Source organism: Pelophylax lessonae (genome assembly GCF_965119305.1).
Source record: "Pelophylax lessonae genome assembly, chromosome: 13".
NCBI lineage: Eukaryota > Metazoa > Chordata > Amphibia > Anura > Ranidae > Pelophylax > Pelophylax lessonae.
Genome location: NC_138780.1, coordinates 170872365 through 170887995, shown reverse-complemented (window position 1 = coordinate 170887995; position 15631 = coordinate 170872365). Strand labels below are relative to the sequence as shown.

At 45.8% G+C, this 15631-nt stretch overlaps 1 protein-coding gene across 1 annotated transcript in view; it reads right to left on the bottom strand.

The window, feature by feature from the left end:
• The window catches only part of LOC309569225 (cholesterol 24-hydroxylase-like), a 204653-nt gene extending 196862 nt beyond the window's left edge, over nt 1–7791 (bottom strand). Inside the window, exon 1 of the mRNA XM_082274978.1 lies at nt 7501–7791. Within this exon, the coding sequence (XP_082131104.1) occupies nt 7501–7631 (131 nt within the window). The 5' untranslated portion in view covers nt 7632–7791. The remainder of the gene's footprint in view (nt 1–7500) is intronic.
• Between the last annotated feature and the right edge of the window lie 7840 nt (nt 7792–15631).

Below are 15631 nucleotides of genomic sequence, written 5' to 3'. Positions count from 1 at the left end.
ATTGTCCAATTTAATTTGCACTGGACATCCCTGAAGACGATTCGTCCAATGGTCCAGACACAGTCTGATCGCTCTGAGTTCCAATAGACAGCTCCACAGCTGGACAGGCTGGCATCCATGGTGATAACTGCCCAATACAAGGGGAGTAAGAATTTTTCCAGATGAAGCCACCATATCAGGGACTCCTTCATTCTGATTTTCCAGAGACTGTGGAGTCTTGTCCCATTTGGCCATAATCTCCCTTTGCAGGGACCTCATATGGAACTGTGCAAACGGAACCGCCTCGAAGGTAGACACCATCAGGCCCAGCACCCGCATGCAAGTCTGGAGGGATGATCATCTGCTGGACAGCAGGAGACGATTGGAGCCTGCAATTCCAGAGTCAGACCCATATAGTCCAGTTTTGTGGACGGAACCAGGAGCAGACTTCTAAAAATCCTGAATCCAGTCAAACTCCCGCAGAGTTTGTATGGTGATTTCCAGGTTGTCCACCAGAGCAAGAGGAGACACCGCTCGCAGAAGGAGGTCGTCCAAGTAGCCCAGTACCGTGATCCACCGTTGGCATAACAAAGCTAGCACTGGGGCTAACACTTTTGAGAAGACCCAAGGAGCAGAGGCGAGACCAAAGGGTAACGCCACAAACTGATAATGCTCCTCTCCCACGGCAAAGCGGAGGAAGCATTGGTGACCGGCACATATTGGAATGTGAAGGTAAGCATCCTTGATTTCCATAGAGGCAAAAAAATTCCCCTGATGCAGGGATGCCACCACCATGCGAATGGACTACATTCTGAACTTCTGCACCCACACAAAGCAGTTCAGCACCTTGAGGTCCAGGATTGGACATACCTTTTCTTCCTTCCTGGAAACTGTAAACAGATTTGAGTAAAAACCCTGAAAATGTTCCAAAGTCGGAACGGGGACAATCACCCCTTTAAGCAACAGGTCTTGTATCGCACCAAAACAGACCCAAAGTCTGTAAGCGCAAGTTGGACAGGCGCAAGTTGGAAGGAAAGAACCTTGTCGGGGGACAAGAGTGAAACTCGATCTTCTAGCTGTACCAAATGACTTTGTGGACCCACTTGTCTTGTACCAGCTAAGTCCACGGGTCCGGGAACCAGTAAACACATCCCCACCCCCAATACGGGTGAGGGGGCACACCTTCATGTTGACTGCGGGTCTGGGGAAGCCTGCTTTTGGCTTGCCAGACCAGGCTCATTTGGGCCCTAAAAGGCTACGAGCCCTTGTCAGTCAACCCTGAGGGACAAAAAACTTCTTATGAGCCGAGAAGGAAGGTCCACGTCTACGACAAGGTTCCTTGCCCTTAGTAGCCTGTGGAAGAAAGGTACTCTTCCCCACTGTGAGACTTTAAATGATGTCATCCAGGGTAGCTCCAGACAGACGATCTCCTTGAAAGGGAAGATCACACAAGGCCTTTTAGAAGTCTGGTCCACACTTGAGCCAAGCCACTAGGGGAGCCACATCCAAAGAGGCATCACAGATAAACGGCAGCCCCTGGACCAGCTGGTACACCAGCTCAGCAAAGGCAGGGGGGAGCTGTTCTCCCTGCAGGTCACGGCATAAAAGCTTAGCCCACTCGGTCAGAGTTTGCGACACCAGGGCAATGGTGAATACTGGCCACAGTGCCAAACCAGCCACAGTGTACATATTGTGGCCACAGCCTCCACCTTCCTGTCAGCCAGATCCTTAAAGGCCGGAGACTCTTCAACCGGAATCATAGTTGCCTTGTTCAATCTGGAAACCAGAGGGTCCACCACCGGTGGAATAGTCCACTTCTTAAGAAGGGACTCCTCATAGTGGTAACGTCTAGCAAATCGCTTAGGGACCCCAAGGAGATGCTTTTGTCGTCCCCACTCTTTAGCGACAATTTTGTCAAAATAGGCAGGGAAAGGAAACACCTTTGTGCTCTGGATGGCTTGTGAGTGCCAAAGGGAACCTGCACCTCCGTCGCAGCTGCATCCTCCATCTTCAAGGTCTCACGCACAGATACAATCAGTGCTTCCACCAGCGCCTTTTCGTGCGCGGTTGCAGGTGTGGAGGAATCATCCTCACTATCAGAGGATTCCGAGCACGTGGCTTTAGACCCACCAGGGTGACCCACGTCTGCGGGGGGTGAATCAGATTCAGGATCTGATTAGACAGATGAGGCAGGATAATCTGCACTCCAAGTGTGGCGATCAGGTAGTGAAAAGATCCAGGAGTCAGCACCAGCCGTAGCTGGTGGGCTCCACTGTCATGGCCGCCGCTATTTTCAATGGCAAACCACCGCAAAATGACCTACACAAACATGGCCACTGTGCAATGAAAGACACAGGCTACAGCAAAATGGCGGCCCCGCGTGGCACCACGGGGCCTCCAGGATAGACCCAGGCAGGACAAAGGGCTCTGGTACAACCCTCTCTGCACAGCCGATCGTCTGATCACAGGCGGCGGACCCCAGGAGGTGGACCAGACCACACACAAAGCCCAAGCATATGTGGAGGGGGGTGGGAATTAGGAAAGGGGACTGATTAAGGGGGGTGCCTGATGCGAAGGAGGGGAACCCGGGGGTCTGACCATCCCAGGGAGGGGCCCACGTCCACCCAAAAACCCTCCAGGGGTTGAGGGGGGACAGCTACTCACCGTACCAGGAACCAGGTGGGCGGTACTCCAGACAGAACCTCCTCTCCATCTAAATAGGGGTCTGTCGGCCAGGAGGAACGCTGCGACTCGGGCCGAGACCCGGTCATATGCGACCTCGCGAAGCGTTTAACTCACAGGCCATCCCCCATCCAGTGGGGCTATGTCGCTGCCGACCTAGCGAGGAGCCGAGGTCTGCGCGCGTTCCCTGGCCAGACTGTGATGACCACTGGATCTAGATTATCCAGCCCGTCGCCCAGTCCATCAGTTAATTGAAGATCTCACAAGAAAAACCAGGAGAAAAAAGTTCTATCCAAAAAGAAAAAAATTTGCCAGGACCAGGGATCCCAGTAAGGAACTAGGTCCTTACTCCTGACTAGGCAGAAAAAAACTGAGTACCTATAGCAGGGGGAGGGAGTATACCACCTGGAACTGCCCATAGGCATACCCAGATTCTTTTTCTGCCTAGTGACCTATTCCTGTAGGGGGCAGTATAACCCAATGGTTATGAAGATCAGGAGATGTGTCCGTCAATGAACGAAAGAGAAACAACTTTTTTTTTTAATTTCTTCCTTTTCCAAAACATTGTGACATAAAAATTACAACTTCAAACAGCTTGCCATGCATTTTACTAAATACCTTGGATTGTCTAAATTCCAAAATAAGTCATTTTTGCTATTATACTGTGCTACTTTAACTGGCACTTGCTGGGTCATGCAAAGCTGTACCCAAATTAAATGTATATATTTTTTTCACACAAATAGAGATTTCTTTTGGTGGTATTTGATCACCACTAGGTTTTTTTTTTTTTATTATTATATAAACGAAAAAAAAATATATATATTTTTTTACTTTCTGCTACAAAACATATCCAATTAAAAAAAAATCTAATTTCTTCATAAATTTTTCATAAATTTAGGCCGAAATGTATTCTGCTACACGTCTTTGGTAAAAATCCCAATAAGTGTATATTAATTGGTTTGTGTAAAAGTTATAGCGTCTACAAACTATGGTTTCCTCCAGAAACCAAAATGTCCGGAAGCTGGCTGTGCATGCATGGTAGCGTGTGCGTGACTCCTTCTACGTGTCTAGTCATAAGACATAATCAGGGGCCCCTGATGACGTCATATGATAAAATGTGTAGACCGAACCATGCACACACACTTGCACAACAACATTCTTGTTCATTTAAGGCTCCGTTCACACCTAGGCACCCCTGGACATGATCCAGAATCAACGCAAGTTGCGGGGCGTGCTTGCGATCCCCATTACTTCCAATGGCACCCAATCATGGCACAATTTTGCTGAGATTGTCACCCAATGAATCGCGGTAAAATCGCGGGATGCCTGTCGCCCAAAAGAACTTCTGGAACTCCTTGGGTGACAATCTCGGGAAAACCGCGCTGCGATCGGATGCCATTGGAAGTAACAGGGATCGCAAGTATGTCCCGCAATTTGCGTCGATTCAGGATCGCGGGCAAAACAGCCCGTGATCCAGGTGGCCTAGATGTGAACAGAGCCTTAGCGCTGCACTGTTTGTATTTATGCTGAATGTTGGTTCTCAGGACATAGCGTACATCTGCTATTCCTTTATCATTTTCACTGATTTATCCTATATTTAATTAGGTAAATATGATATACTTTCCTATCTATTTACCAATGCTAGCAGCATTACAATAAAAAATACTCAATGTTCACTGGGAGAGTAAAGTTCTACTTTAAAGCGGAGTTCCACCCTCGGAAAGTTTTTTTTAATAAAAATACCCCCGGGACAGTCAGGGCTAGTGCATTCCACAATGGATATCCTCTGAACTGTCCCGGGTCGCACTTACCTTTAAGAAGAAATACTTACCTTGAAAATGTCTTGTCCAGCGCTGCCATCTCAGGTGTGGGCAGCTGAAGCCAGCGCGTCCTCTTCGGCGTCCTCTTCTGTGTCCTCTTCGTCCCAGAATGCCCTGCACCGGCCCTGCTCGTCATGTCCGGTGCAGGCACGTCATCCCTGCACAGCTTCTGGGCATGCCCAGAAGCTGTTTAGCAGGGAATGACGCGCCTGCACCCGAACTGACGAGCGGGGCCGGTGCAGGCGCATTGATTCCTGGGAGCGATGACGCTCAGCTCCCAGGAATCAATGCAAGAAGGAAGTGACGGCACGGGCCACGGCCCGAAGAGAGAGGAAGAGGAAGTAAGGTGAGTATATTTTCTTCTAAAACAAGGTAAGTAAAGAAAAAAAAAATGTGTGATTATCCAATTGTTTTACAGGTGACAGAGAGGAAGAAGATGGCGAAAAGTTGCATTTTAGGGTGAAACTCCACTTTAGGTTACAATCCTAAAGTTGCATTCACACCTGACTGAGCATTCCGGTAACGTGACAAAAAATGTGTCACGCTTGCGGTGCTATTGATTGCCAATGAAATCCCAAATGCAGCCAGGAAACCTGTGTTTTGTAGCACTACAAATTCGAGCTGCATGTTTCTGGATAAAATGAGAATCACAATTTTTTTGCTTAGAATAAAAATCACGATTCTCAGCGCAACATCATCTTTTACATTATAGAAAAAAAATTGGGCTAACTTTACTGTTTAGTTCTTTAAAATTCATTAAAGTGTATTTTTTCCCAAAAAAAACTGCGTTTGAAAGACTTCCGCGCAAATACAGTGTCACATAAAAGATTGCAACGATCGCCATTTTATTCTCTAGGGTCTCTGCTAAAAAATATATAAATATATATATATATATATATATATATATATATATATATATATATATATAATGTTTGGGGGTTCTAAGTAATTTTCTAGCAAAAAATACTGATTTTACCTTTTTAAGCAACAAGTGTCAGACAAAGGATTAGTCTTTGAGAGGTTAACTGGTTCCCGACCGCTCGCCGCAGTTTCACTGCGGGAGGCTGGCTCTCCTGCACGAACTGACATAACTCTACTTCGGGCGTGCGCAGGGTGCCGGGGGGCGAGGGCCCCCCCCCCCACTAGGCAGCGAGGATACCAATCGTACCCCGCTGAGAGAGAAATACAGTCAGCTATTGTAAACACAACTGACCATTCTTCTCTCTGAAATGATCACAGAGTGCCTGTGATCCTTCTATATAGGATCACATGTCTCTATGTTCATTTCACAAGCCTATCCCCCATACAGTTAGAAAACACTCCCCTAGGCTCACAATTAACCCTTTGATCACCCTTAGGTTAACCCCTTACCTGCCAGCGTCATTATTACAGTAACAGTGCATATTATAGCACTGATTACTGTAGTAATGTCACTGGTCCCCCCAAAAGTGTCAAAAAATGTCAGTCAGGGGTCCGATCTGTCCACCGCAATGTCGCAGTCCTGCTAAAAATCACAAATCGCCACCATTACTAGTAAAAAAATAAATAAATAAATAAAAATGACATTAATCTTTCCCCTAGTTTGTAGACGCAATAACTTTTGCGCAAACCAATCAAAATGCGCTTATTGCGATTTTTTTTTTTTTTACCAAAAATATGTAGCAGAATACAAATTTGCCTAGAAAGATGAAAAAATGTGATTTTTAATTTTTTTTTTTTTTTTTTAGGAATGTTATATTGCAGAATGTGAAAAATATTGTTTTTTTTTTTTCAGGAATGTCACTTTTATTTGTTTATAGCGCAAAAAATTAAAAAACGCAGAGGTGATCAAATACCACCAAAAGAAAGCTCTATTTGTGGGAAAAAAAGGACATCAATTTTATTCAGGTACGGCGTCGCACGACCGTGCAATTGTCCATTAAAATAACGCAGTGCCGAATCGCAAAAAATGGCCTGGTCATTAAGGGGGCAAATCCTTCCGGTCCAGGAGTGGTTAAACTGCCCTCATTTACAGACGGAAGTTCATTCCTTTGATCTACCTGATCTACCTATCTTCCTTCGGATTACCCTGATCCGACCTGCGGTGTGACTTCCATTCAAATCAATAGGCTCCCATAGGGAACCATTGATTTTGAATGGAGGCAGAAAAAAACGCTGCTAACAGCTACTGTGGCCAAACGTGCAATAACGCTAGTAGAAAAAGCTACTGAAAGCACGTTTTTACAGCTGCTGTTTCCCGGCGTTATGTAAACAGCTTTGGAGCACGTTTTTATGACGCCCTGTGTGCATGGAGCCTAAAGCATTGTGTTTATAGTTATCTAGCAGCCTTAACAATAATGGTAAACATCTTTTTTTTTTGACAGCTGAGAAGAGAGTAGTATACTCCGCATTTTGACTTTTACCTACAGGTAAGCCTATGATAAGGCTTACCTGTAGCTAAAATGAATATCTCCTAAATCTGCACGGTTTAGGAGATATTCACCCTGCATGCAGCCGCTGACACCAGCGGCGCATGCGCTCTGAAGGTCCGGCGGACCTTCAGAGCTCCTTGCCGGAAAGTGAACTCCCGCGCGCTTCTTTTGGTGCATTTGTCACACATAGGACAGCCCATTCAAGTCTATGGTGTTGCACGAAAAATATGCATTCGGGTGACGCGCAGGTGTGAATGGAGCCTACAGATCTCAGTTATCAATCGTATTCTGATCATTTGAAATATGATCGTATTCATGAAGAAAGTATTTCATTGATGCTGACTGAGGCAAAACATTCAATAATATTCTGCCCTGGCCAATTGACTTAATCGCATTTGATTGAAATTTTGTCTAAATTGATCGGTAGGGAAGTTTTGGCTATCGTTTTGACTGAATTGCACGTTGAGAAAAAAAAAAAAACTCAAAGTGTGTATTGCCATCATTAGGAGGCTTAAAAACAACTTTTGGAATTGGAATACCATGTTAAATCTTAGTTTATTGATTGGATTTAGCTTTACTTTAACTATGTTAATATAAGTTTCACTTACCTATCTCTGGGGGGTCCAGGAATGTGGTCATATTTCCTGTGTATGTAGAAGATATATCCACAGAATAGGATAAAAGAGACAGAGGCCAGGGATAGAAGAAGAGCAAAAATCCAGAAAACAAGAGCCCACATTGTCACCGAGAAGCTGCAGACGCCTTTTGGCTCACAGCAATCCTTGTTGATTCTAAGCAGGCTGCTGAAAATAGGACAAAGTGCATCATCAAACTGGATTTCCTGGATTTGTCCAACCTCCCCTAGACTGGGGCCTCTACAATTACACGGGGTCCAAGCAGCGCAGAATCTTCTACGACTATATTTTAGCAGAAAACAGGATTTAAAGTGACAATAAGCTCTGGATTGGAAATATATATATATATATATTAAATATATAATATATATATTTTTTTACTTAACCACTTCAGTTTCGGAAGGTTTTACCCCCTTAATGACCAGGCCGCTTTTTGCTATTCTGCACTGCGTTACTTTAACGAAAAATTGCACGGTCGTGCGAAGCTGTACCCAAATACAATTGATGTCCTTTTTTTCCCCACAAATAGAGCTTTCTTTTGGTGGTATTTGATCACCTCTGCGGTTTTTAGAGTTTGCGCTATAAAGAAAAAAATAGAGACAATTTTGAAAAAAAAAAAATATATATTTTTTACTTTCTGCTATAAAACATTCCCAATAAAAAAAAATGTAAAAAAAAATCTATTTTTTTTATCAGTTTAGGCCAATTTGTGTTCTGCTACATATTTTTGGTAAAAAAAAATCCCAAAAAGCATATTTTAATTGGTTTGCGCAAAAGTTATAGCGTTTACAAACTACGGGATAGATTTTTGGACTTTTTATTTCTTTTTTTTTTTATTAATAATGGTGGCGATCAGCGATTTTTAGTGGGACTGCGACATTGTGGCGGACAGATCGGACACCTAACTCACATTTTTTACACTTTTTGGGGACCAGTGACATTAATACAGTAATCAGTGCTAAATAATATGCACTGTCACTGTATAAATTACACTTTCAGGGAAGGGGTTAACACTGGGGGTGATCAAAGGGTTAAATGTATGCCTGTTTGTGCTTACTGACTGTGGGGGGGGGGGGGTAGATGGGCTCTGTGACAGGCACAGAGAGATCGGGGATCCAACCAGGTACTAGCAAGGTGTAACTAATAAAGTGTCCACATTAGAAGATTTCCCCACTATTACTTTTCTGGGGACAACCCAGAATTTTTGGATTTTCTTTTACTTCCACTTTCAATGATAATGGTAAACAGGACTAACAGAGAGGGTGAATCTCCCTAAAGCTACGTTCACACCTATGCAGGCTGTGGTTGATGCATTTTTCTTGTGCATCTTGCAGTGCATTTTTTCAGCAGAACCCACCAGCAGTACCCACAGCAGTACCCACCAGCACCAGCCAGCAGTACCAGCCAGCGGAACACACCAGCAGTACCAGCAAGCGGAACACACCAGCAATGCCCACCAGCATCAGCCAGCAGAACCCACCAGTAGTACCAGCCAGAAGTACCCTCCAGCAGTACCAGTCAGTAGTACCCACCAGCACCAGCCAGCAATACCCACCAGCAGTACCTACTAGCACCAGCCAGCAGTACCCACCAGCAGTACCCAGCAGTACCAGTCAGCAGTACCCACCAGCAGTACCAGCAGTACCAGCCAGCAGAACCTACCAGCAGTACCAGCCAGCAGTACCTGCTAGCAGTACCAGCCAGCATTACACACTGGCAGTACCAGGCAGCAGTACCCACTAGCAGCACCAGGCAGCAGTACCCACCAGCAGTTCCAGCTAGCAGAACCCACCAGCAGTACCGACCAGGAGTACCCACCAGCAGTACCAGCCAGCAGAACCTACCAGCAGTACCAGCCAGCAGTACCCCCCAGCAGTACCAGCCATCAGAACCCACCAACAGTACCAGCCAGCAGTACCCACCAGCAGTACCAGCCAGCAAAACACACCAGCAGTGCCAGCCAGCAGCCACCAGCCATACCCACCTGTGGGACAGCAGCAGCCAGCGATACCTGCAGTAATCCTGAGGAAGAAGTGAAGATTGAGGTCAGCTGAGGTGCAGGTAAATGACAGTGCATCCGTGTGAAAGCAGCCTTAGGCCCCTTTCACACAATCGGTCTAATTGGGTCCGCCTGTTTTTCGGGGGGACCCAATTGGACCCTCCATTCACCTCTATAGAGCGGCAGATGTAAATGGACTTACACCTACCTATCTCCAATCCAATCCCCTTTTGTCTGGGTGGATCTGATTGGAGGGCCCATAGAGTAGAGCGGGCTGTGTCTGTGTCTGCTATGCATATGCTGAGTGGACACCGACCTGTCATCTGCCCGCTCCGCTCATTGTGGCCCGCGACCGGTTACCAAGGAGCTAAAGTATCCCTCTCTCCTCAAAAGGTTGGGCACCCCTGCTGTACTGGCATGAGTCCCGGATGGAGAGGTGCGCTGTAGCAGCCTTCCCCCTTAATTTTGCCATGGTGTGTGGAAGAGAGAAGGAGTCCCAGATGGAGAGGTGTGCTGTACTGTAGCGCATCAGGAGACCCGCGGGGAAATCATAAAGATTTCCTGTGAAGTTGATAAAAGGGTTAAAACTGTCATGGCTGGCCTTAACATTTTCATTACTATGGTTGGCAGGACTCACTATTCTTCCCTACCTCCTCCACGCTGAGAAGAAGAATTTTAAACGTGTCACTGTTTTAAACAAGGTTAGGACTGTATGATACGTTAAAAACAGTTCTGTAAGCAACATCCTATTTTCTGGCAGTGCCCCTCCCGAGACTAGACTCTGGATCCACCCCCTGCTACAGCATGGATCCGATGCTGAACTGAGCAATAACTTGACCGCCGATCGCTTAGTTCTTTGGTCCGTTCTGAGCAGACAACAGTTACTGTCAGTCATCACTCTCTGCTCTGCCCCTCCAGTGCTCACTGGAGTGCCGGACTGGGGAGGGGGACGGTGCCACTGAGAGGATGGGGACACTGATGTAAAGGGGCACTCTGATGGAGTCCCTAGCCCCAAGGGGCTCCGAGCAATGCCCGCTAGAATCTGACCTATTCTCCCGGTACCGGGGCTCCAACCCCAAACTTGGAGCCCCAAGGGGCTTCCAGTGGGTCCCGCTGAATGCTAACCAGTTTTCCCATAGACTTCAATGTTAATTGCCGGTTGGGAGAGGAAGGTCTGCCGGGCCATGCCTACCACCATGGCCCAAAAAGACTACGAGCACTCCAAATAGTGACAGCAAGCTTTCCTGGGGCGGCACGCCGGAGAGGGGCCAAGCTAGCTGGGGGGAAGTTGCACGGCCACCCTTAGCAGCATTCAGCGGCGTTCTGCGCCTTCCCCCACTCCCCTTCCTCACCACCTACTGGCCCCCATGCCCCGCAGCAGGTCCCCACCAAGTGCCGAGTCCCCTCCAGGCTTAAGTCTCTGGGGCTTAAGGCACATTGGAGGCAGGGGATAACTCACAAGCTTAAGGCACCCCATTGGGTGCTTAAGTCATGGGGGTTTAAGGCACCCTTGGTGGGCTTAGGGCCCCTAAGGGGGAGAGGAGGGGGGACTTAAGATATGTTGCATGCCTGGGTTCACTGAACGTGGCCCCCAAGTTTAGAGTTCCAAGCCCCAAAGGGCTCTGAGCTACGGACCCACAGAGAGAACTACAGGGACCTCCCATAGACTTTAATATAGGTGAAATTTGCAATTTCAGTATGGGCGCACCATAGGTGCCCACAGCCCCCATTGTTTAGTGCTGAATCTGCCCTCAGTCTTTCCCAAGTTTGGTGTTCCTAGCCCCAAGGAGCTCCGAGCAATGCCTGCTAAAATCTGACCTGTTCTCCAATAGACTTCAATGTTAAACGCCTGGTGCCGGTAATTTGAATTTAGAGCCCTGGTCCTGGCGAACCATACGTACTGGAACCCCCAATCTTGGGCCAGTTGTAGTCCCTTATAGCTCCCTGAGTTTGAAGTCCCCAACCCTAAGGGGCACCGAGCAGTGCCCGCTACAATCTGACTTATTTTCCCATAGTCTCCAACGTTCATTACCACCACATGCAGCACCTCACTTTAATGTGTCTGAAGACTTTGTGGAGCCTTGACTACTCTATGTTTTTCCTACAATAGGACCTTGGATCTTGTTTTGTTGCAACAATATGAAAAAATATGAAAATGGGTACCTCTAGCTTTGCCACAGCGCCAACATAAAGGGGGATGAGAACGGTTTTGGCAATGGAGAACTTCCGGAGTCCTATACCAAAACAACAATATTTTGTAGGCTGTCTCTCTCTGCGCCACACATCTAGAGATCTTGGATGTAGACGACCAGATTTTATCCCAATTTGGGAGAGAAATAGAACATTGTAGGATGGAGGCCCATTTACTCATATAGGAGTGAGAGTTTGTTGTTATTGGGGTTGCTTCGTGGAGTATCTTATAGATAGAGGAAATAAGGTGAAGTTGGTGTGGGCCTTGAGCACAAAGGAGTTCAAATGCGGTGGGTTTGGATAAGACCAGTGAGGGCATTAGCTTGGAGAAAAAATGTTTAATTTGGAGATATAGGTAGAAAGCATGTTTAGGGATGTGTTATTTGGACTGAAAGTCTTCAAATGTGCGAAAGCTGCGGGTGATTGGATGCACAAATTGGCATAGCTGGAATAGGCCTGCCTGTTCCCAGAGAAGTACACAGGTCTGCGATAGACTATCAGGGAGAAGAGGGTTAAAAAGTACATTGGTTAGGGGAGGGCATGGCGAAGAGAGAGAAAACCTATCAACACAAATACGCCATAATTTGACAGTGAAAAGCATAGAATCCAGGCAATGACTCTGAAGTTTGGGATCTAGGGGAGATGAAGAAGATCATATCAAAGAGCATGGATGATAGGGATACAGGGAGCCCATTTCAACTTCTGACCATCTATTCGGCGCCTCCTGGGATGTCCAGGAGGAAATAGAACAAAGGTGGAATGCAAAATAGTATTTAAGGACATCAGAAGCACCCAGGCCTCCCCTATTTTTGGGGAGATGATCACAGAGCCTGCTACTCGATGTGCCCTATTATTCCAAATAAAGTTAAGAAACCAACATTTAAGGGTCTTTAACTGGGACATGGGGATCTGTACCAGGAGTGTTTCAAAGAAATAGAGCAACTTAGGCAAAATGGACATTTTCAAGACATTTATCCTGCCTAACCAAGAAATAGGGTATGAGTTCCAGCGAGTAAGCATGTCTCTAATGTCTTTGAATAAGGACAAATAAGTAAAAGACGAATATGTTGGTGTGATTAATATCCCCAAATATCTAAGGGCTGTTGGAGTCCATCTGTATGGGTACGTTTGCTGTAGAACCAGGAGATCCTCTGGGGGGATATGAAGAGGCAAAGCTTCTGTTTTGGAAGTATTCATTTTATAGCCCTAAAGGAGGTTAAATTTAGACAACAAGGCATGGAGGGATGGAAGGGAAATGTGAGGATGGGTTAATGTCAACAGAAGATCATCCGCAAATAATGACAATTTATACTCTCTCTGTCGCATGGGGATTCCCCATATGTCCGGATGGGCCTGAATGGCAGCCGCTAGGGGCTCTAGACACAGTATAAAAAGGAGTGGAGACAGTGGGCACCCCTGCCTAGTACCATTGGACATCCAAAAGGTTTGTGACAAAAAAGAAGACTTCGAAACCTGAGAGGTGGGATAGAGTAAAGAGCCTGTAGAGCTGATATAAAGGGACCCTTAAAACCAAATCGATATAATGCAGAAAACATATAGGGCCAGCTCAGGCGGTCGAATTCCTTTTGGGCATCTAGACTCAAAATGATAGCGGGACGTTTCATACTATTCAGCATATCAATCATGTCTATGGTGCGCCTCTAAACTTATACTCTATGTTTCTCCTACAAGAGGACCTTGGATCTTGTTTTGTTGCCACTATATTTCAAGCCATTACAGGGAGGAATTTGGGAAAAGTTTTCAATATAATTTTTAACTCTGCCATGGCCAGTCCGCAGCCCGTGGTGTGAAAACAGGTAGGGTTGGGTGCCGGGACAATCAAACCAGCCCTGTAAAAATGAATAAAGCCAGGACGGGCATTGGAATAGCCCCTGGAGATTCATCAGAATCTCAGCCTAGCTGGCCTAAGAATGACCGCCCACCGCACCGTGTCTGAAGACTTTGTGGAGCCTTGACTACTCTACATTTCTCCTACAATGGGACATTGGATCTTTTTTTTTGTTGCCACTATTTTTCAAGCCATTATGGTGAGGATTTTGGGGAAAGTTTTCGATTTTTTTACCTCTGCCATGACCATCTCAGACCCGTGCTTTGGAAAGAGGAGGGTTGGGTGCTGGAACAAACAAACCAGCCCTGTAAAAACTATATACTACTATGGCCAGAACAGGTATTCGAATAGCCTCTGAGGATTCAGTAGAATCTCAGCCAAGCTGGCCTAAGAATGACCACACTAAGCGTACTCCCACATGCATCATCACACTTGTATGTGTCTGAAGACTTTGTGGAGTCTTGACTACTCTACATTTCTCCTTACAATGGTACATTGGATCTAGATTTGTTGCCACTATATTTCAAGCCATTACGATAAGAAATCTGGGAAAAGTTTTCAATTTTTTTTTTAATTTCTGCCATGGCCTGTCTCAAGCCCGTGCTGTGAAAAGAGGATGGTTGGGTGCTGGGACAAGCAAACCAACCCTGTAAAAACTACTATGGCCAGGACAGGCATTAGAATACCCCCAAGCCAAGCTGGCCTAAGAATGACCACACCAAGCATACTACCACATGCAACACCTCACTTGGATGTGTCTGAAGACTTTGTGGAACCTTGACTATGCTACATTTCTCCTACAATTGGACCTTGGATCTTGTTTTGTTGCCACTATAATTCAAGCAATTATAGTGAGGAATTTGGGAAAAGCGTTGGGACAAGAAAATCAGCCCTGTAAAAACTATTTGCTACTATGGCCAGGACAGGGATTAGAAAAGCCCCTGGGGATTCATCAGAATCTCAGCCAAGCTGGCCTAGGAATGACTGCAGCAAGCATGCTACCACATGCAGCAACACACTTGGATGTGTCTGAAGACTTTGTGGTGCCTTGACTACTCTACATTTCTCCTACAATGGGACCTTGGATATTATTATTATTTCAGGTTCTTATATAGCACTGTCAATTTACGCAGCGCTTTACATATACATTGCACATTCACATCAGTCCCTGCCCTCAAGGAGCTTACAATCTAAGGTCCCTAACTCACATTCATACATACATTGTAAGGCCAATTTTATGCAGGATCCAATTAACCTGCCAGCATGTCTTTGGAGTGTGGGAGGAAACCGGAGTACCCGGAGGAAACCCACACAGGCACAGGGAAAACATGCAAACTCCAGGCAGGCAGTGTCGTGGTTGGGATTCGAACCAGCGACCCTCTTGCTGCTAGGTGAAAGTGCTAACCACTACACCAATGTTTTTTTTAACCCTACCATAGTGGGTGCTTTTTTTATATAGATTTTTTTTATTACAGTTATATATATATATATTTTTTACAACAAGCCCCTAAGAAATAGCTTGGACAGGTGTCAGGACCTCTGTATGGAGACATTAGACCCCCAATGTCTCCCCTGCCCTCCAATACAGTTAAGGTGTGACAGGCACACCTTCAGAGCCCCAAAAAGGTGATTGGGTGGCTCTAAAGCCACCCGAATCTTTTTCTTTTTTTTAAAGTCCTTCTCTGGCTCTAAAATACCACACAAAGCTTGATTCAACACCTTGAATACCAGGCCGTTTATAAACGTACCTTGGTAGAAAACCCATAAACACATGGGGCACTACTGCCAACTAAGTTCAGGACCCCAGCATTGCAAGGGCTCAGAGCTAACCTCTAAGCAACCTTACTAACTCTCTGTTGCATGCTTAAAAATATGTAAGGAAAACAATGAAGTGACACATACAGGATTCCATATTACATAACATTTATTTTAATAAATACAAAAGAAATAGGTGGAAACATGATTTAGGAAGAAAACAATATGTTGTTAGTATTAATAAATAATGATAAGGGCAGGGTTTGTCCAACTATAAAATTCATCTTGACAATCTATTCCTTTGGGGCTTT